Raw genomic sequence first — 23,327 nt, forward strand, 5'->3', positions numbered from 1 at the left:
GCTCTAACCAACATCTCCAATCTCATCTCAATGATTGTATTCCCGGTTAGCTGACTCCTGACTCCAATTAGCTTTTGGACAAGTCATTCGCCTCGGGGTTCACATACTTTATCCAAAAATGTAACCATGTGTGTTATTAGTTTAAGCAGACTGTGTGCCTGTTGTTGTGACTTAGATGAAGATCAGATCTAATTTTATGACCAGTTTATGCAGAAATCCAAAGGGTTCACATACTTTTCTTGCCACTGTAGTGCACTACTTCCCTGTAGTCTGGTTCTTTCAAGCAAGTTAACGCCATAATTATTTTAGATGGCATGACATTTTTGTAAATGACTGTTATACATCATGTAAGTTAGATATCTAGCAGTATGTGAAATACTACTATGGTTCTTTGTCTATATAAACCAGCTTCAGCAGGTAGCCTAGTGGTTAAGAACATGGGCCAGTAACCTAAAGGTTGCTGGATTGAATCCCCGAGTCGACTAGGTGAAAAATCTGTCGCTGTGCCATTGAGCAAAGGCACTTAACCCTAATTGCTCCTGTAAGTCATTCTGGATAAGTCTTCTAAATAAGGGCTTCGCAAATTCGGTCCTGGGGCCCTCCTTGGGTGCATGTTTGGTCAAAGCAACTCATCATCATCAAGCTTTCATTATTTGAATCAGCTGTGTAGTGCTGGAGTAAAAACCAAAACGTGCACCCAGGGGGCCCCGGACAGACTTTTGGAAACCCTTTTCCACAAGACTAAAATTTTATAAAAGTCAGTCTACCTGGCATGTTGAATTACAGATCCGACTGGATGTGTTATAAAGTCAGTCTACCTGGCATGTTGAATTACAGATCCGACTGGATGTGTTATAAAGTCAGTCTACCTGGCATGTTGAAATACAGAGCCGACTGGATGTGTTATAAAGCCAGTCTACCTGGCATGTTGAATTACAGAGCCGACTGGATGTGTTATAAAGTCAGTCTACCTGGCATGTTGAATTACAGAGCCGACTGGATGTGTTATAAAGTCAGTCTACCTGGCATGTTGAATTACAGAGCCGACTGGATGTGTTATAAAGTCAGTCTACCTGGCATGTTGAAATACAGAGCCGACTGGATGTGTTATAAAGTCAGTCTACCTGGCATGTTGAATTACAGAGCCGACTGGATGTGTTATAAAGTCAGTCTACCTGGCATGTTGAATTACAGAGCCGACTGGATGTGTTATAAAGTCAGTCTACCTGGCATGTTGAAATACAGATCCGACTGGATGTGTTATAAAGTCAGTCTACCTGGCATGTTGAATTACAGATCCGACTGGATGTGTAACAGGCCGCTCCTGCCACTCAGGCCCTGGCACCCTCACCCGTTCATCCTTCAGACACACCAGCCTGCCTGAGAGGCCCCAGCGAACTGTAGTGGCCCCCCACTACCTCACCGGGGCCAGCAGCGCCGGCTGCCATCGCCGTGAACCACCACAGGAGAAGAGAGAGGAGCCGCTCTGCCCCAAGCCCCCCTTGGTGTCCCCCTGTCGGCTCCTGATGAGACCCACCCAATGCCAGAGCACCAACACCAACCGTCTCTTCATGACCCGGCCCCGGCCGCCCTTTGCCCCAAAGCCCTTCCACAATCTCCCCAACTTCAGGAAGCCTGGCTCGGCCAACAGGCAGCTGCATAGCCCCTCAGGCAAGCTGACAGCAGCCGCACCTCCAACCACCTTCTGAGGTGTTCTACTCCTCGGTACTAGCCTAGGGGGCTGCTAACCATGGACTTCTTCCATGTGCTCAATCAAGTGTGACGGAAACATTTTGGGATTCGTACAGAAAACAAAATCAAGGACATACTCCTTTCGTTAAAAATAAAATGACATTATTTTCATCGATTTAAGACTTTGTGGTGCGAAATTACATGGTGTGAAAATACAATTGGTTTCAGATTGCACACAGTCCTTCCGAGTCCTGATTTCATGCCGTTTGTTATCATGATGTCAATAATTTTCTGTTAAATTTGAGTTAGCAGTTGGTTCCATTGTTCATAAGATGGTTGACCAGTTTAAATGTAGAAAAGACCACCTTGCTACATCATCCTCACTATGCCAGCACACTGCTGGGACTGGTCTGGATTTAACAGATCTTCCTGGTCCTTCTCCAACTGCTCCTGCTCCTTGGCATCCATGTCTTTGAGCTTCACCGCCACGTCCTCAGGAATCTCCACCTCCAACAGGTTCTCCATGTCTGGCTCTGGCTCGTCCCCGATCAGCACCTGGCAGAGACACGTGCATACACACGTGGATAAAAACACACACATAAAAAAAATGTCTTGACCCTAACTCTCAGTCGAATGCTGCCTTGGCTTTAAGATCTTCCTATCCGGTATTTTGGCTACTTTAGGTGAAAAACAGTAGAGACCAAAATATTCCAATGACATCCTCAACATTACCGCAGACTGTAATTGACAACAAATTAGCCCAAGAAATGTCAGAACGGCATCGGGACAAGCTCCAAACAATTGAAGAAAAACTTAGTGGAAATAAAGTTTTTTTTTTAAGTAATATGATAAAACGTTACAGCCTTGTTATCCACAAGATTCAGCATAAAAAGCCCATTAGTCTTGGATAAATATCACGCTCGGATTTCAACGTTTTATGACAGTGATTAAAACTGGCTGGGTAGCTAAAGACTGAACTTGTGCCTCTGGACCACAGTTCAAAAGGGATCTCCGAGCTGTTATGGAGTGTATCAGGGTTTTATTTTTATGCGAGACCGAGTGACATCTTTTCCACTCGGTCGTTCCCCACTACAAGACTGCCACCGCAGAGCAGGCACTAGGCAGGAACGGAACAGTGGAAGCTTTTTCCAGCCAATCAGAACATCCTGCCTGCATCCCAAATGGCATCCTATTCCCTATATAGTGTGCTACCTTTGGCCAGGGCCTATAGGACCCCATATAATGTAGGAAATAGAGTGCCATTTGGAACGTGGACTCTGTTTTCTTAAACCTGCCGATGCTGTAAATTTCAGCACTCAGAGTACTGAGATGTCATGAGATTCATTGGCGCCATAGACTGGGTTGTCTTACCAAGCACAATAAGAAGTCATGAAAATAAAATAGTTGTTCTTCCTGAATGTAACAGTTACCAAGGTGCAATGGAGGGTAAACGCAAGTAAACGCAGTTCACGCACTTATTTTTTTCTTTCAACAGTTTACCCACCCTTTGCTGAAAAATGCATTGAAAGTAGAGTAAGCGTTACCTTTTTCACTGCGTCCGGATGATCATAGTAATACCCACCTTCTTCTACTACTACTACATAACTGCCAAGGTGCCATGACGACAGCTGGGACACCCCAGCTCTGGACTGGGTTGTGAATAACACATCACCAGCAGTTCACCATGAGGTTGCTCTGTATTGATTTACTATGGTAAACCATAGGTATGTTTTTGTACCTTAGTACAAACATAAACATTTATGGAAGTTATATTCATAGTTTACCTGTATGAGCTTCTCACAAGCAGCGGCCACGTGAGGCTCCTTTTCCCAGTTGTGGAACTCCCTCATGATGGCATAGACATTCTTGGCCTTCAGAATCTGCCTACCTACTTTGGTAGCTGTCAACTGGGTGCAAAAGAGACACACGTAAAGATATGAGTATTTCCAGCAAGCAAACTGTTTTTTTGTTGCTGTTAAAACCGTTTGGATTATACAGAGAAACAAAGCTTTACTGGTTCAGTGACACAGATGGTTAGGTGTTGGTGGAAGCATGGCATTGACTCGGGGGAGGCAGCGTAGCCTAGTGGTTAGAGTGTTGGACTAGTAAGATTGAATCCCCGAGCTGACAAGGTACAAAATCTGTACTTAACCCACTGTTCCTAGGCAGTCATTGAAAATAAGAATTTGTTCTTAACTGACTTGCCTAGTTAAAAAAAAAAAATTAAACTCCAGGTGACACCAACCAGTATCATGGTCTCAATGAGCATCTTGCGAATGTCAGGATCCTCCTCTCTTTCCTTGTCCTCTGGTAAGTACTGGAGGTCGACAGGTAACCCTTCATTGAATAAGGACAAAGTACCATCAGTACTAGGCTATATTTTCAATGCAGACATCTTGAAGTGCAGTAGCAATATACAGTGTCTTCGGAAAGTATTCAGACCCCTTTACTTTTTCCACATTTCATTACAGCCTTATTGTAAATTTGATCAAATAAAAATCCTCAATCTACACACAATAACCCATAATGTCAAAGCGAAAACAAGTTTAGAAATACCTTATTTACATAAGTATTCAGACCCTTTGTTATGAGACTCAAAATTGAGCTCAGGTGCATCCTGTTTCCTTTGATCCTCCTTGAGATGTTTATACAACTTGGAGTCCACCTGTGGTAAATTACATTTATTGGACATGATTTGGAAAGTAGCACACCTGTTTATATAATGTCCCACAGTTGACACTGACTGTCAGAGCAAAAACCAAGCCATGAGGTCGAAGGAATTGTCCGTAGAGCTCAGAGACAGGATTGTGTCGAGGCACAGATCTGGGGAAGGGTACAAAAAAAATTCTGCAGCATTGAAGGTCCCCAAGAACGCAGTTTCTGAATGTCCTTTAGTGGCCCAGCAAGAGCCCGGACTTGAACCCGATCAAACGAGATGTTTGGAGACCTAAAAATAGCTGTGCAGTGACACTCCCCATCCAACCTGACAGAGCTTGAAAGGATGTGCAGAGAAGAATGGGAGAAACACCCCAAATACAGGTGTGCCAAGTTTGTAGTGTCATACCAAAGACTCAATGCTGTAATCGCTGCCAAAAGGTGCTTCAACAAAGTACAGAGTAAAGTGTCTGAATACTTATAACTGTGATATTTCAGTTTATTTGTAACACATCTGCTGTCATTATGGGGTATTGGGTGTAGATTGATGAGGAATAAAAACAATTTAAATCAATTTTAGAATAAGGCTGTAACGTAACAAAATGTGGAAAAGTCAAGCGGTCTGAATACTATCAGAAGGCACTATATCTATGTTTAGCTAGCTAATAAATACCACATACACACACAGTATGTATTATGTTGTTTACACTACTGAGTGTGGGCCTTGTGACGCCCACCATCTCTCTAGGAGCTTGGCTCTTCTCCGGCATCTCAGGCTGCTTAGGCTACTATAAAGACTGGTTAACATTAGTATGTTCCACAAGAGTGAAACGTATAAAATAGTTAGAAATCTGTTTTTGTGTTCACCGCCTTTGAACCGACGCTGAGTACAGCACAACTTCCATAGAAGGATCTAAAACAGTTTCCATTTGGGGCCCCTCTAATCTGACTTTAGCCTGATGCGAATTGTGTCTACTCATAATGCAAAATAAAATAGGGTGGTGCCCTGAAATTCCACCTGTCATCTGTACAGAACAAACACACTGCCCCCTATGGACGAGAGGGCCACTGCAGCAGACATGGTCATGTCCCAGACACAAAGTCCTTTTTAATTAAAAAAATTATTCTGTATTTTATTGTTTTTCCAGAGACAACAGGGATATGGGAGATAGAGTAGGGGCCGGTAGATGCCTGGATTTGTGGGGGAGGGGGGGGGGGGGGGGGGTCGTACATGCCCCCCAATGTCACTCAGACAGGAAAAATTATTTACCTTCATTCTCCTCGTCAGACAGTTCCTCAGGCCCAGCGAGAAGCAGCAACAGGAAAGGCAGAATGTCCACCGCATCACTCAGCAACCACTCATGATGAGCTGGGAAGAAAAAAAAAAGTTAGGAGTATGCAATTGAGATCTTCCCATTGATTACAAGGTAAAAGCTCTACATATCTAGAGCATTTATCGAAAATCAATCCTACTCAATTCAACACAAAACAGGCATGAACTATGAAGGTTAAAACTGACTGTCGTACACCTATTAAGATTCTGTGTCTTCCCTACCATGATCAAAGCAACAATTTCTCAGAGTGCCAATGACTCCCCCTCGTCTGATCGTTGAGGCCTGGTATTGGGTGTAGGGAAGGAGCCTCTGAACTACACACCTGTGGAACATTTTAAAACACACACACACACACACACACACAGAGTGAGTGGTCTTCCATAGGCAACATGCTGGATGATCAGCAAAAGAAAGGAAGCACTTTATGGGGCAGAAAAAGAAAGTACCAGGCCCATATGCATTAAGCGTCTCAGAAAAGGAGTGTTGCTGATCTACAATCAGTTTATCTTCTAAATCATTATAGACACTGAATACAGGACTGGTTTTAGCATTGGTGTTACTGGATTATGAGAGAAGTCAAAGACAGTCTAGCCCTGTATCTCATGAGCTAACCACCCAGCCACTGACCTCTCCTTATCCAGGATAAAGTGTCTGGTCTCGGGCAGCTGTGTGAGGTTGGAGAGGAGGGGGCCCAGGTAATGGAGCGATGCCTGCTTGTTGTAGCCCTCAGTGCAGAAGATGTCCACTATTTGTGCCAAACCTATCTCCTGCTTCTGCATAGCCTTAAACACCTCTTTACACGTCTTCACGTGCCGCGACAGGTTAGTGAGGATCGTACAGATACGGTCCGCAAACATAAATTCTGGGTCCAGGAGGTTTTTAAACAACATAGGGAGGAAGTCCGAGTCTTTGATCAGCGGTTGGTGCATGGTCTCATCAGCCGAGAGGTTGATGAGAGAGTGGTAACAGTCTTTGACGATAGCGATGGAGGGGTCGGTAGTGAGGGTCACCAAGGCTTTAAGGAAGTCAGGTTTTGTCTGTAGGTAGCGACAGCCGTCCCTGTTGCCAGAGAGGCCCAGGATGTACTCAGTAGCCTGGCCCTTGACGTCTGGCCTGGTGTCCAGTGTGAGGAAGGACAGCAGCTCTTTGGCCTCTACCTCACTCAGCATGTTGGTGGTCAGTCGAAATATTGTAATCCAAATTTTAAGAAATCCCAAAGTTGATACAGGGTTACAGTTAATCACCTGTAAAGATAACTATCTACAAAGAGAGAGAGAGGAAAACGAGAAGCAATAATAGCTAACGTTAGCAAGACAATGTACCTAGCTAGAACACAACATAAACATACAAGACAGTTGCGAGGTGCATCCAAAACAAGAACCCCAGCAAGCTGACACAACATAGTCCGTAAAATAACTAGTGTTAAAATTCATGCTGTCATGGCATGATCATCACTTTGAGTCATTTCGATCGTTGTAGCTAGTTAGTCGGTCGAAATTAGGATAACGTAAGCTAGGTTCTAACTCATCCACAACCACACGACTTTCTTGAATGTTAAAAATATATAAAACAAAGTAGCTAAAAAAAAAACGATCGTGTGGTTCTGTAAAGTTGATAAAATGTTGAAGCACACTCACATCATCCTCATGCGCCTTTCCATGCAGATAAATACGTACTTCCGTATTTTTAAATGACATTTTACATCTCCAATAGGATTACGGATAACCAACATATACCCGCCCTCAAAAGTAATCCTTCGTTCTGATTGGTTTTTACTTCCTCAGCAGCCTTCCATTGGTAGATAGGTGGACGTCACTTTTACAGCGCGCTAAAATTGTGGAAATAACTGCTCCGTACAATAGTTAGCTATGTCATTTCCTGGTGTAAGACGCTGAATTAAACCCTTTAAGGCAGCGTTTAGGATGATTTATTATTGCCCGCAGTCAGGTAAGAAACGTCAGACTTATTTAGTTTGAGATGACGGCCTTTTGGGACTTTTTTAACCCACTGTTGTAGCTTTAGCTCAGAGAGCCAGATGGCTAAGGCTAGATGTGTCTGTTCTCTGATTTGACGTTGTTTACATTCTCATGTGGCTCTTGTTTGAAACCTTAGGTAGCTACTACGTTTATAATGAATGCTAACAATGATTTGGAGTATTACTGTCATGAGAGCCAGCTGTTTGGATACTGCTGAAATCACTGACTTATATATTTATATAGATAACGTTACCGTTCACTTTCACACTTGCACAAACTCTGAACTCTAGTCTAACATGTCATATTTACAACAAATTGCTACCGGCTATAATATTAATTATTCATCATCTCAGCAAACTGATTCCTACAAGGTCGATAATATCTGTGGAAGTGATGGCTCGATACAATGATGTCAAGATTCTTTTGAAAACCTGGGAGCAGTAATTTGTTCAAGAACAGCAAAGAAAGCCCAACACCGTAGCTAGCTAGCTATGTAGCTAGTTATCTATTCAATTTTTGTATCATGCATTACTCGGAGACTACAGTAACTAACATATTGTCTTTCCCACTCTGACTTGTTCTATTATTCAGGGCGATATTGACGGAGCCCCAGAAGAGACTAAAAGTAAGTGCATATCAATAATCAACGGACTCCCTGCATTAACAGAACCAAACACAGGATCAATACACTGCTGTCCTTAGGCTTGTATTCGTTAAGGAGCACTGTAGCAAAACGTTTAGCAACAGATGAACAAAAACAAGTGTTTCTTATTGGACAAATTCAGCTAGGTCTCTCCGTTTTGGTCCGTTTGCTTCTACTGAATAGGACCCAGGTATCCTCCTATAATTCATGTCAGTTACTGAAATATGTTGCTTTGAATTTTGTGTTTCTGCGTGTGTTTCACAGAGCTCCACAAAGAATATCGAACGCTCAAGCAAGCAAATAAATGGGCACACAGACCCAACACCTGCCTCACAGACTCAATCAGGTTTTGTCTGTAGATAGCGACAGCCGTCGCTGTTGCCAGAGAGAAAAGGTAGGTTACATTCGGTTCAGTATAATTGTATTGTTATAAATCTCCTTAACTCCAGTTATAATTTATTAACTGTACTTAAAGGTGCAATTTGAGATTGGTACATACATTTTGGGATTTTTCAAATAATGATAATGATACCCATTGACTGCTTTGTTGCAGATTTCCCATTTTAATATGTTTTCTCTTTGAAGGACTCAGGTTGCTGGGGCACTCAGCTGAACTGTAAGAGCATGCCGGTGGCTGCCCCCAAACTGACTCTGACAGCCAAGGAAAGGGAGTCCCGCCAAGCCTCGGCCCAGTACTTTGACATGAAGCTCAAGTCAAACCTGGACCTGGGAGCTCTAACAAAGGCACGGTCTGTGTGTGTCCAGTTCCACATGTTGTGTTTTGCAAACTCTGTAGCATAAATGTGATTTGCATAGATGAAGACTTAGTGTAAAATGCAAACATCAATTGCAAGAAATCATGAATCAGATGTGGAGAATTTGGAGCTCTGCCATTTATACATTTTTCCTGCACTATAAACTGTTTGTAGGAGAGACCGGTTTCTCTGAAGAAGTCGTTCACTCCTCGTGGAACACCTCTGAAGTCATGGAAAGATGTCCAGAGCCCATACCCTGCAGCTGGAGCTGCAGACAGACATACCCTGCAGCTGGAGATGCGGGCAGACAGCCATACCCTACAGCTGGAGCTGCAGACAGCCATACCCTGCAGCTGGAGCTGCAGACAGCCATACCCTACAGCTGGAGCTGCGGGCAGACAGACATACCCTGCAGCTGGAGCTGCGGACAGACAGACATACCCTGCAGCTGGAGCTGCGGACAGACAGACATACCCTGCAGCTGGAGCTGCAGGCAGACAGACATACCCTGCAGCTGGAGCTGCAGGCAGACAGACATACCCTGCAGCTGGAGCTGCGGGCAGACAGACATACCCTACAGCTAAGCAGCGGGCAGACAGCCATACCCTACAGCTGGAGCTGCAGGCAGACAGACATACCCTACAGCTGGAGCTGCGGGCAGACAGACATACCCTATAGCTGGAGCTGCGGGCAGACAGACATACCCTGCAGCTGGAGCTGCGGACAGACAGACATACCCTGCAGCTGGAGCTGCAGGCAGACAGACATACCCTGCAGCTGGAGCTGCGGGCAGACAGACATACCCTACAGCTAAGCAGCGGGCAGACAGCCATACCCTACAGCTGGATCTGCAGGCAGACAGACATACCCTACAGCTGGAGCTGCGGGCAGACAGACATACCCTACAGCTGGAGCTGCGGGCAGACAGACATACCCTACAGCTGGAGCTGCGGGCAGACAGACATACCCTACAGCTGGAGCTGCGGGCAGACAGACATACCCTGCAGCTGGAGCTGCGGACAGACAGACATACCCTGCAGCTGGAGCTGCGGACAGACAGACATACCCTGCAGCTGGAGCTGCGGACAGACAGACATACCCTGCAGCTGGAGCTGCGGACAGACAGACATACCCTGCAGCTGGAGCTGCGGGCAGACAGACATACCCTGCAGCTGGAGCTGCGGGCAGACAGACATACCCTGCAGCTGGAGCTGCGGGCAGACAGACATACCCTACAGCTGGAGCTGCGGGCAGACAGCCATACCCTGGAGCTGCAGGCAGACAGACATAACCTACAGCTGGAGCTGCGGACAGACAGACATACCCTGCAGCTGGAGCTGCGGGAAGACAGCCATACCCTACAGCTGGAGCTGCGGGCAGACAGACATATCCTGCAGCTGGAGCTGCAGGCAGACAGATATGCCCTGTTATCCCCTCTGCCAAAGCGAGCCAAAACACGTCAAGACCTGGCCTCTCCAATGCAGACAGGGCCAGAACACCCAGAGCAGCTGCCGGAGGAGCCCTTTGAGCCCCTAACAGCCTTCACGCCCTCCAAGCTATGGTCTCCTGCAGCGGGGGTATCCTCATCATACAGACAGGCAGGCAGCAGGGCCCAGCAGCTCAGACAGACCTTCACCAAGAGGCTGACCTCTGTATTTGATGAGGTGGGTGACGCAGAGTAGCCGGTTGTGGGTAATTTGTCTCTTGCCGTGGAAGCGGCGATGAGGTCGCCGCACGCCAAAAGGGGAGGCGCTGGCAAGGGAGAGATTGCAGGACGTGCCGCCAGTTCCTTTGTCACACCTTCCAGGCAGAACGAAGGGGCAACTCTCCTGGGGGAGAGGGCTTCCAAGAGTACCATGCCACAGGATCTGCCTTCTCCTGACGAGCACCAGCCCCAGGTTGGTGGTGGCGTAACGTCTGCGACAGACCCAGCTGGACAACGCTCCTCATTAGGGTCTGGCTCTGGAGGAGGAGAGGATGAAGAAACCAGATCAGGTCTCAAAGGACAGGCAGAGGGCGGTACGATAGAGGAGACCGCCGTCGGCGCCACCACTGCCAAGAAATCTCGAGTGAGGGCCAGACAGGGCCGGGGAGGAGAGGATGTGGAGGAGGCAAGAGTGTTAACGCAGCCGCCGAAGGCCGAAGGTGATGAGCTCGGATTGGAGAAGAAGGGTACAAAGAAAAGGGGTGGAAAAAGACACAGGAATCCTGACACAGATGGAGAGAACCCTGCAGCCACGGAGAAAGAGGAGTGGGTGGTGAAAAAGAGGAGAAGGACAGATAAAGCCCCCCAAGCGAGGAAGAAGGCTAAGACAGCGATCAGGAGGATGGTGACGTCACAGAGAAGGAAGTGGTGAAGCAGAAACCAAGGGTTCCACAGGAGAACCTGCTAGGAGGTGGATGAGACATAAAATCTGCCAGGAACAGAGGGAGCAACACTATGAGACCTAAGTGGGTTATACTCTATATTACCCTGAGACTACTAATATATTTCAACAAATAATATTATTTATATTTACAAATTGACCTATGCACTTGCAAGAGCCCCTTTAAATACATATTCCTCATTGACTGTAATTGTCATATAACTGGACCTTTAATTTTACAAATGTAATTGTTTTGTATTAATGTGATTTTTCTGTTGCTCCATTCATCTATCCAGAGCCACCATGAACTCGGACGGTAACTTTGTGAAGATCAACCTGAAAAAGAAGTCTCACGTCAAAGGATACGTATGTAGGGGCGCTGGCCTACGGAAGCAGGTAAGAAAACTTTAGTAGCAATAGTAGCATTACAAAATACATACAGTACCATTTATTGATTCTCTGTTTTGAGTACAGTTGAACAGCATACTGTCTGTCCCTGCCTAGGAAGACAGTATGTATGTATATATGATATCAGCATATAGCAGCATTTGTCCTGTTTTCTCTCTGTTTCAGCTAAAGGGGGAGATGTTTGGAGGGCCAGACTCAAGGTTTAGAGGGGGCTTCTGCAGAAGAGGCAGAGGAGGGTTTAGAGGCAGCTTCGGAGGGTTCAAACGTCCAGGTGACAGCTGCTTCAAGTGTGGAGGCATAGGACACTGGGCTATGAACTGCAAGGGCAGAGGTGAGAGGTCAGGACACTGGGCTATGAACTGCAAGGGCAGAGGTGAGAGGTCACAGGACATACACTGAAGAATGCTACACACCAACAACTCACTATGAGCCGTGGTAGCAAAATTAGCTTGTTTAGATGATTGGTTCTTCAGAAACTAGTCTCATTTACCACATCATGCTTATCTTTACTCATCTTTAAGTTGATATATAAAGTACTGTACTAAACAGTTTTCTTTGATGCACCGGAGGTCTGTTGAGCAAGGTCAGGTGCAACATTACAGGACATTCAGATAGAAATGTATTTTGTTCAACAGATCTGATTCTCTGTCCTATATAATAGTAATTTTTGCTCTCTACATGACATTTCTGTCTGCAACATTTGGTAAGTTTCTCCCTATTGAATACATCCCTGTACCCTGTGAATGTTATATATTGACTGTTATATAACCCCTATTTAACCTTTTGTGTGCCCCTCCTGTTTCCAGTTGCAGCTCCAGTAGACAGTGCTGCTGCTGATGAGGCATCTGCGGTTGAGGAGGAGCCCTTGGAGCTGCCAACCTTGGAGGAGGTTGCCCGGGCAACAGGAACTCTGCGTTCCGAGCCTCTGGGTATGTCATTGTCACCCTGTCTGGTGATGAGATTTACTTTAGTGAAAATGTTGAGGCAGATTCTCTCTTCAATCTCAATCAAAATATTCCCAAAGTACATACCAAATGGCACCCTATTCACTATATTGTGCACTACTTTTGACCTTAGCCCTATTGGCCCTGCTCAAAAGTAGGGCTCTGTGAAGGGGATAGGGTGGCCCTGCTCAAAAGGGTGGCCCTGTAGGTCTCTGTGAAGGGGATAGGGTGGCCCTGCTCAAAAGTAGGGCTCTGTGAAGGGGATAGGGTGGCCCTGCTCAAAAGTAGGTCTCTGTGAAGGGGATAGGGTGGCCCTGCTCAAAAGTAGGTGTCTGTGAAGGGGATAGGGTGCTATTTGGACACGCATACTTTGAAGCATTACAATAAGCTAAATAGACACTAACTTTGTAGAAATAGGACTGATTAAAATCCTCCCCATACACTCAGTAACTTTGTTGATCCAGTTGATATAGTTTGTTGATAAGCGAGGTTCTAACAGTGTATCTGTCAGCTGTGAGTATTTCACCCAAGTCTAACTCCCTTCAGTAGCCCAGAGCATCTGTTTCACTAGTAGAACACAACAAATAAATAAAAACAACACACACTTTGGGTTACAATGGGCTGGTCCTGTGCCTGTGATGTTAAAAGCAGTCTTTTATGGTGAAGGCCTCGGGCCCTGGCACAGTGTCTACCCAGCACAACAGAGTGGAAACCATCCGTCTTTCCACTCTCTGTAATACATCTCCACTCTCCACATGTCTGAACGCAGGCCCCAGACATCCCAACTGGAGATAAAACCACAACTCCAAACTCAAGCGGCTATTTAGTTTAGCTGGATACAGTCTGTACTGTAAGGCATCGGAGCCCGCAAGATGTGTCTAGCATGGACTTAAGGGGGAAAAATGTCACTGGTAAGACCAATCACGGAGGGTCCCCACGGAACGCTCAACACTCATTTTCATAGCACGCCGTGTGTCCCAAATGGCACCCTGTTCCCTATATAGTGCACTACTTGTGACCAGGAAACCCATAGAGCTCTGGTCAGAAGTAGTGCACAATGTAGGGAATAGGGTGCCATTTGGGAAGCACATAGAGTGAAATGCAGCCCCACACACAGACGATGTCCAGCAAACGTTGGAGTGATTGTGCAGGCAGAAACAGAGGCCCCTCTAAACCAAGACGGAACAGGCAGACCTACAGTTTAAAACTAGATGAGCATAACAGCTCCTCCACTGTCTGGCAAAGCAATGATGTCATGCTACTAAACTAACCTGCATGCCAAAAGGTCAAGGAGCTCATGCTTGCCCCCCTGCAATTCTCTCACTCCGGTTACTTCCTCCCAGTTCCCTGCCCATAACAACAACTGATTTAGGCTCAGTTTCTCCCGACTCCAATACAAACCTCAGTCATAACAAACTCGACACCAAAGCTGACCCTTAGACCAGTGGTGGAATTAGGTCATTACAGTTCTGTACGTGAGGTCCCTCTGACGATGGATACGTCCCAAATGACACCCTATTCCCTTTACAGTGCACCCTATTCCCTTTATAGTGGACCCTATTACATGTGTAGTACACTTTATTATCTTTATAGTACACTTTATTCTCTTTATAGTACACCCTGTTCCCTGTATAGTACACTTTATTATCTTTATAGTACACTTTATTCTCTTTATAGTGCACCCTATTCCCTTTATAGTGCACCCTATTCTCTTTATAGTACACCCTATTCCCTGTGTAGTACACTTTATTATCTTTATAGTGCACCCTATTATCTTTATAGTACACCCTGTTCCCTGTGTAGTACACTTTATTCTCTTTATAGTACACTTTATTATCTTTATAGTGCACCCTATTATCTTTATAGTACACCCTGTTCCCTGTGTAGTACACTTTATTCTCTTTATAGTACACTTTATTATCTTTATAGTGCACCCTATTCTCTTTATAGTACACCCTGTTCCCTGTGTAGTACACTTTATTATCTTTATAGTGCACCCTGTTCTCTTTATAGTGCACCCTATTCCCTTTATAATACACCCTATTCCCTTTATAGTACACCCTGTTCCCTGTATAGTACATCCTATTTCCTGTATAGTACACCCTGTTCTCTGTATAGTACACCCTGTTCTCTGTATAGTACACCCTGTTCCCTGTATAGTACAGCCTGTTCCCTGTATAGTACAGCCTGTTCCCTGTATAGTACAGCCTGTTCCCTGTGTAGTACACTTTATTCTCTTTATAGTACACTTTATTATCTTTATAGTGCACCCTGTTCTCTTTATAGTGCACCCTATTCCCTTTATAATACACCCTATTCCCTTTATAGTACACCCTGTTCCCTGTATAGTACATCCTATTTCCTTTATAGTACACCCTGTTCCCTGTATAGTACATCCTATTTCCTGTATAGTACACCCTGTTCTCTGTATAGTACACCCTGTTCCCTGTATAGTACATCCTATTTCCTGTATAGTACACCCTGTTCTCTGTATAGTACACCCTGTTCTCTGTATAGTACACCCTGTTCCCTGTATAGTACAGCCTGTTCCCTGTATAGTACAGCCTGTTCCCTGTATAGTACAGCCTGTTCCCTGTATAGTACACTCTGTTCCCTGTATAGTACACTCTGTTCCCTGTATAGTACACCCTGTTCCCTGTTTAGTACACCCTGTTCCCTGTATAGTACACCCTGTTCCCTGTATAGTACATCCTATTTCCTGTATAGTACTCCCTGTTCCCTGTATAGTACACCCCTGTTCCCGGTATAGTACATCCTGTTTCCTGTATAGTACACCCTGTTCCCTGTATAGTACACCCTGTTCCCTGTATAGTACACCCTGTTCCCTGTATAGTACACCCTGTTCCCTGTATAGTACACCCTGTTCCCTGTATAGTACACCCTGTTCCCTGTATAGTACACCCTGTTCCCTGTATAGTACTCCCTGTTCCCTGTATAGTACTCCCTGTTCCCTGTATAGTACACCCTGTTCCCTGTATAGTACTCCCTGTTCCCTGTATAGTACTCCCTGTTCCCTGTATAGTACTCCCTGTTCCCTGTATAGTACTCTCTGTTCCCTGTATAGTACTCTCTGTTCCCTGTATAGTACACCCTGTTCCCTGTATAGTACACCCTGTATAGTACACTCTGTTCTCTGTATATTACACTCTGTTCCCTGTATAGTACACTCTGTTATTTTTATAATTGTAAAATAAAGGGAATAGGGTAAGATTTGGGACGTAACCTGTCTATCTCTGTTACACAGTGGCGCCCCCCAGTGTTAAAGAGGAGAATGAGTGTCAGGGAGAGAAGCAGCAAGAGGATGGTGATGAGGTCTTGTTGAATGTGATCAGGCCAGACTACAAACGCCCTCCTTCTCCGCCCCCCATGCAGCCCCTCTACCCCCTATGGAGGACGGAAAAGTGCAAGGTACCCAGTTTTTTCGTTTGTTTGTTGTAAATACAATTATTCAATTAATTGTTTCTAGGCCTAGTATCTGTAAAGCACAACTGCTTATGTAAAAAGAGCTTTATAAAATACATTTGATTTAGTTGATTGATTCAGCGAATCAAATAACTAGTACAGTAGGGTTTATATACCTATTTTCTTACTTTGTTTCTGCAGTGGCGCGTTCTGAAGTTTATGAAGCACTCAAAGACTTTGGGTACAAGTCTTTCAGACCAGGGCAGGAACAGGCCATCATGACAATTCTATCAGGTATGCAGGTAGAGGGTAAAACACAGTGAACAGAATTATACAGTACTTAATTTACTACCTCAGTAAATTGATATTGTCGAGATTGAACAAGTGGTCGCTTCCTCACATACAGATTTGTGTTTGTTACAAGCATGATGCTCACTTTGTGTGTGTGTCCCTCCAGGTCTGTCCACTCTAGTGGTGCTCTTCACAGGCATGGGGAAGTCTCTGTGCTACCAGCTGCCTGCCTACCTCTATGCCCAGAGGTCCAACAGTATCACTCTTCTGGTATCACCACTGGTATCTCTAATGGACGATCAGGTAACATATCTGTCCCCTAGTTATCGTCATTGAATGAAATACTGACAGTAAATTATTTTGTCTCTTTAGCTATCTGGATTCCCATCCACACTGAAAGCAGCTGCTATTCACTCCAATATGTCTAAAAAACAGAGGGAGGCAACCATTGAAAAGGTACTGACATCCGATTACAATCTGCCGAGTTAGAGCATAGTTTATCTAGTCCTAAACATCGACTTCCTCTCTATTTTTGCATAACATTTATATATTTCAGACTTGAACTGAATTAAATATGCCACACGCTTTTATCCAAACCGACTTAGTCAATCTTGCTCTACCATACCAACTGAGCTGTTGATCATGTTGATCTGGTATTAGGGTTCTATATCTCTCAGTGATGTCTTTTTGCTCATGTATAACCTGTCCGTGTCATCTGTCCGTGTCATCTGTCCGTGTCATCTGTCTGTGTGATGCCATGAAGCTGCTACTACAATGTTGTCAGTCATATTTGCATTGATGTTGGTGGTGATTTTCATGACAATAAAGTTTCCTGATTTGATTGTATATGCTTTGGCTATCTCTGTCTGTGTGTTCCCTCCAGGTTGAGGCAGGTGAGGTCCATTTCCTGCTCCTGTCCCCTGAGGCGTTGGTAGGTGGAGGTCACTCTGGCTTTGCCTGTCTGCCCCCAGCTGACCAGCTCCCCCCGGTGGCCTTTGCCTGTATTGACGAGGCCCACTGTGTCTCAGAGTGGTCCCACAACTTCAGGCCCGGCTACCTGCGTCTCTGCAAGGTGAGATCTGGTCATTGACCAGCCAATATATGATAAACAGCAACTATCAAGTAAGTGTCAGTTCAGAGAAGAGCAGAAGCTCTGTTCTTTCCACTTAGTTTCCATGTCTGCAAATGAACCATTGTAACTCGCTGTCAGGAATCTCTAAATCCACTCTCAACTCACAAAACAAGCAAAACCAAAGATTTTTGGTAGGAGCAAATGATATGTCATCTCTTCTCTCATATATAGAACCGCCAATGGCCTCTTTGTGTATAAAACATTTATTAACTCATTTAAAATGAATATAATAACTCAATGTTTTTTAAGTCCTTTCTTAAATTAGGAGCATGTCTCTTACCATTATAGCTGTACATGGTTACACACATACAGTAAATGCCATTCTTCCCCTCAGTGTTAAAGTGCCCTCTTAGTGTATGTTCAGTCTCCTAGGTGTTGAGGGACCGTCCAGGTCATCTACACACCGCTAGACGATATTAGCCTGCTGAGCTAAAGCCTAGGCATTACTGTAGCTCAAGGAGCTAACGCCAGTCTTCAGGTCTCAGGTAGGTTTTTAACTGAACCACCTCTGTTCCATCTCCTAGGTGTTGAGGGACCCTCTGGGCGTGCGTTGCCTGCTGGGTCTGACTGCCACCGCCACCCTGTCCACAGCCCTGGACATCGCTCAACACCTGGACATCACTGACCAGGACGGTATTGCTGTCCGCTCGGCCGCCGTGCCTGACAACCTGCAGCTGTCTGTCTCCATGGACCGAGACAAGGACTAGGTAGGATAGCAACGTGCACACACACACACACATACGATTGAGGTTAGGGGTGTGTTGACATGCAAATACTCGTAATTGTATCCATAAATTGACAGTTGATAGGCAGATCAAATGATACTTGTAATTGTAAAAAAATAAAGTGTCTTAATATTCCTAAATAGATGTTGGCAAAATACCTCCCTGTACATTCTCACTGCAAAAAAGCTGCAGATTAGTAGCAGCGAGCGGAGGGGTGTGTGTCTGTCCTCAACTTCCAGTGGGCAGCCAAGTTTGCCGTTACTTAGTCAGAATGCTTGCCAACGTTTCATATTTTTCCCCTAACCTTGACCCACTTGTTAGATATTATGCTCATTGATATATTGATAGCAAACCGTCCTTACGGTGTGATTAATCATAGTGGGTGGCAGCAGCAATCTAAATGATCAGACCAGAAACATGATTCTTAATTTTCTAAATCGTTCAGTGATCATGTGAAATTATGAAGTGAGTGAACGGGGAAATACAGATTCACTCTATCCAATCAGAGCAGCAGGATCAATGTACAGCCCGCCCTTCTCTTTACCGACAGGCAAACTAGCACGCACATGACTGGCTCTATTTGTCATTTGTACCCCCTTTTTTCATGATATTAAATTGATATTAAATTCCCACCGCTGCAACTCCCATACGGACTTAGAAAGGTCGAGAGCCGTGCGTCCTCCGAAACGTGACCCCGCCAAGCCACACTGCTTCTTGACATAATGCCCGCTTAACCCGGAAGCCAGCCGCACCAATGTGTTGGAGGAAACGCCGTACAACTGGCGACCGTGTCAGAGGGCATGCGCCCCGGCCCACCACAAGGAGTCTCTAGAGTGCGATGGGACAAGGACTTCCCGGCCAGCCAAACCCTCCCCTAACCCGGATGACGCTGGGCCAATTGTGCACCACCTCATGGGTCTCCTGGTTGTGGCCGGCTGCGACACAGCCTGGGTTCGAACCCGGGTGACGCCTATTGCACTGCGATGCAGTACCTTAGACCGCTGCGCCACTCGGGAGGCCCGACTGACTCAAGGACAGAACGTATAGTTTAGAAACTGTGACTGACTGACATGAGAAACATACTTGGATTATGGATAATTACAAAAAATACTTGTATCCAGAAAATGTCCCATATCTGTTACGATACTCATTTTGTCTGACTACTCTGCACACCCTTAGTTGAGGTGTTTAGTGTAGTGAAACATTCAGAATGTTCAGAACCTAGAACTGTAGTAGATAGATCTGACATCATTCATTGTTTTACATCAGAAATGTATTGTAGAACAGATACTCAAATTCAATCAATCAAATGTATTTATAAAGCCCTTCTTACATCAGCTGATGTCACAAAGTGCTGTACAAAAACCCAGTGACTCAAGCCACGTCAGTGACGCACCCCTCCTAGGGACGGCATGGAAGAGCACCAGTAAGCCAGTGACTCAGCCCCTGTAATAGGGTTAGAGGCAGAGAATCCCAGTGGAGAGAGGGGAACTGGCGAAGCAGAGACGGCAAGGGCAGTTCGTTAATCCAGAGCCTTTCCGTTCACCTTCACACTCCTGGGCCAGACTACACTCAATTGTAGGACCTACTAAAGACTTAAAGGTTGAGACTGTATATCTGCAACATTTGTGAGTGTGTATGCTGTGCAGGCCAGGATGCAAATATGTGTTTTCTTCCAAAGACTTTGATCATTTGATTGAGTCTGCTTGGATGGAGTTTTTAATTTGGGACTATGTCATCGCTCATCCGTTCCTTAGGCCAGGCAAGCCCAATCAAGCAGAGCTAAACTATTTGAAAGAAAACTAATAGGGTGCGTTCGTAAATTCACTGTCTACTCCGATTTCAGAGCACTCTCGTCTGAGTGTACCAGAGTGCAGAATAATAATAATTCAACACCCGTTGAATATGGTCGGTGCCAGTAATTGTTGGCAAAAAATATTTCCAGCAGCACAGTTTCAGTCGCCAACACCTCTGGATAACATGAAAACAGCCTAACCAGCACTGCTAAAATGGTCAGAGTGAGGTGAGTTCATTTTTTTGTCTGGAAGTAGCTAGCAAGCTAGCCAACTTTAGCCAGTTAGCTTGGGTGCTTGAGGTCAGAATGCTTGGATCAACCCTACTCCTCTGCCAGAGCATCCAGTTTCCCCCCCTGAGAGTGAAACGCTCTGAATTTATGAACAGACAATCTGACAACGCTTTAAATTTACGAACGCCCAGAGCACACTCTGGCACTCCAGAATGAATTTACGAACACACCCATAGTATCAGGATCGTTGCACTTGCGCCTAGAAATAGATGAAAAGGTATGAGCACATGGCGAGTTGTGATTTATATCAAAAAATAAATGCTGCTGTAGCTATTTTAAAAGTATTTCTGCCGTTTTGTTTCATAACTGGTTGCTAGTCCCATATATGTCTTAGGGCTCTCTTTATGTAGTGTTGTGGTGTCTCTCTTGTCGTGATTTGTGTTTAGCCCTATATTTGTGTTTATTTTATTTTAATCCCAGCCCCCGTCCCCGCAGGAGGCCTTTTGCCTTTTGGTAGGCCGTCATTGTATATAATAATTTGTTCTTATCTGTCTTCCCTAGTTAAATTAAATACAAATATATATCCCAACTTGCACACGGCAATAGTGAGTGAATTGCTGTTAGATTAATTTTCCGAAGCGCACATACATAGTAGTTTTGTAGACTTTCGGGTAAATTCAACAAAGTGTGACTTTGTCCGTGTTTCTTGGTTATTCACACGCTAGGTTGTTTTTCTATGTTAATTTGAGCTTGCTCAACTGCTAGCAAAGAGACATAGGAGAATCTCACCTCTCACAGACGGTCATGTCTTGAATGGATATATTTTCTAGTCAAAACCCTCACAGACCGATGCTGCGTTCAAAACAATTGGAAACTCGGAAATCTCCGACTTGACGACTCCAGTGCATTCAAGGCAACTGGGAACTCGGGGGGGGGGGGGGGGGGGAGCGAACTCCTGACTTGGAACTGGGAATTCTAAGTCAGAAACTTGTGCATCTTTCTAGAGTGCTGACTTTACGACCTGAAGATCACTGACATCATGGTTTTTCCGAGCTCCACCTTTTAAAGGGGAAGCTGAAAATGTGTCTCACCTAAGTGACTCAAATGTTTGAGAATACATTGTGCTTGATTGAGCATGGAACACTCCAAAAACATTTTATTCATGAACTTTTTGTCATTTCTTATCATAAAAACACTCTTCCTCAAATACTTTCATTCTGCTCCAAAATGTCTTTGTGTGCTCTTACATTTTTCAATTAAAAAAAAAATGTAAAAAATAATGTCAGCATAGAGCCCTGAGTATTTGAACCCTGCGTGTGCCTTTCCCCTGTCCAGGCCCTGGTGTCTCTGCTGAAGGGAGAGAGTTTCGGGTCTCTGGAGTCCATCATCGTCTACTGCACCAGGAGAGACGAGGCCACCCGTATATCTGCCCTGCTCAGGACCTGCCTCCAGGGGGTGCTGTTGCCAGCCAGGAGGAAGATGACAACCCTATAGGGAAGAAGAAGAAAGCTTTGGGTACCTATCTATTTGGCTTGATGACAATAGGAGATTAGGAGTTTTGAAGCACTTGTACTCTGAGACGCTTTGTGAATACGGGCCCTGACCTCTCTCTGCTGTGTTTCCTCAGCCAGGAAGAAGATCCGTAAGCCTCTGAAGTGGATGGCCAAGTCCTACCACGCCAGCATGTCGTCATCCGAGCGCCGTCGTGTCCAGAACAGCTTCATGTGTGGAGAGCTGCGCATGGTGGTTGCCACGGTAGCCTTCAGCATGGGCCTGGACAAGTCGGACGTGCGCTGCATCGTGCACTACAACATGCCCAAGAGCTTTGAGAGCTACGTGCAGGAGATCGGGAGGGCCGGGAGAGACGGAGTACCGGCCCACTGTCATCTCTTCCTGGATCCTGAGGTGAGGTTTCTCAAGATTGTTATTTTTCTCTCTCTAGCTCTCCAGCTCTCTCTCTCTCTAGCTCTCTATCTCTCTCTCTCTCTCTCTCTCTCTCTCTCTCTCTCTCGTATTTTTTGGGTTGGATGTACAATATTTTACACTTTTATTCAACATCACTGTAATCCTACATTCTTGTCTGCTGTGGTTGTAGGGAGGGGACCTGCATGAGTTGCGGAGGCACATTCCCCGGAGAGGGGATGGCGAACAGGAAGAGGAGGAGGGGCCAGGGGGAGGTGATGACACTGTGGAAGCCCTGGACATCACTGAGGAAGGTGAGTACCTCACTATACCTAACACAGGACAGGTGAAATGTCTTGTCTGTTGTTTAATTCAATAAAACGGCCAATTGTGTCACTCAGATAATTGATTCAAGGATCAGAAAACAGTAAATATGTCATTAGAATGAAATCCCAGTTTAATGTATCTTTTTCTGTCAAGACCAGTGCCCTTCAGACATCGGAGTAACAATGTAACTTGTAAGTCATTGTAAGTCAAAGACTGTCTCTGTGTGTTTGTCAGGTTTGGAGACTCTGCTGTGCTACCTGGAGCTGCACCGTCAGCAGTGGGTAGAGCTGCTCCACCCCACCCTCTCCGTCTGTAAGATGGTCAGCTCTGCAAACTCACCAAGATGTAGGGCAACATCACAACACCCGGCTCATGTTCATTCATTAGGGCACACCGTATATATTTATTTTTAAACTGTGTGCATTTTCAGTTTGCAGAACCTCGACAAGTACTGCAAACTCACTCTGAACACCTGGCCAGTCTGTTACAGTAGACTGTTTACCTGTAAGAAAAAAGTTCTGTTGGATAGGTTGTGTTTGTGTATAGTATGTAGGTGTGTATTATTTGCTCATGTGACGATTTTGTGGTCAAGTAAACATTGTAGCAAAGTGTAATTTCTTCAGTGTTGTCACATGAAAAGATATACTCAAATATTTACAAAAATGTGAGGGGTGTACTCACTTTTGTGATATACTGTATATACCACTAGAACATATGTCCCATCACAT

General features: G+C 45.1%; 1 protein-coding gene and 1 pseudogene across 1 annotated transcript; one reads left to right on the forward strand and one right to left on the reverse strand.

Moving 5' to 3' along the window:
- Positions 1-920: 920 nt before the first annotated feature.
- On the reverse strand, positions 921-6,935 carry LOC139392109 (protein HGH1 homolog). Its single transcript, XM_071139827.1, has 6 exons — positions 6,309-6,935; positions 5,903-6,003; positions 5,618-5,716; positions 3,938-4,029; positions 3,477-3,599; positions 921-2,247 (listed from the first exon to the last, which is right to left on the reverse strand). Exons 1-6 carry the CDS (start codon positions 6,848-6,850, stop codon positions 2,062-2,064), a joined length of 1,143 nt encoding a protein of 380 aa, XP_070995928.1. The 5' UTR covers positions 6,851-6,935; the 3' UTR covers positions 921-2,061.
- Positions 6,936-9,293: 2,358 nt separating this feature from the next.
- On the forward strand, positions 9,294-23,142 carry LOC139391592 (uncharacterized; annotated as a pseudogene).
- The last annotated feature ends 185 nt before the right edge of the window (positions 23,143-23,327 follow it).

This window comes from Oncorhynchus clarkii, chromosome 32, assembly GCF_045791955.1.
Source record: "Oncorhynchus clarkii lewisi isolate Uvic-CL-2024 chromosome 32, UVic_Ocla_1.0, whole genome shotgun sequence".
Lineage (NCBI taxonomy): Eukaryota > Metazoa > Chordata > Actinopteri > Salmoniformes > Salmonidae > Oncorhynchus > Oncorhynchus clarkii.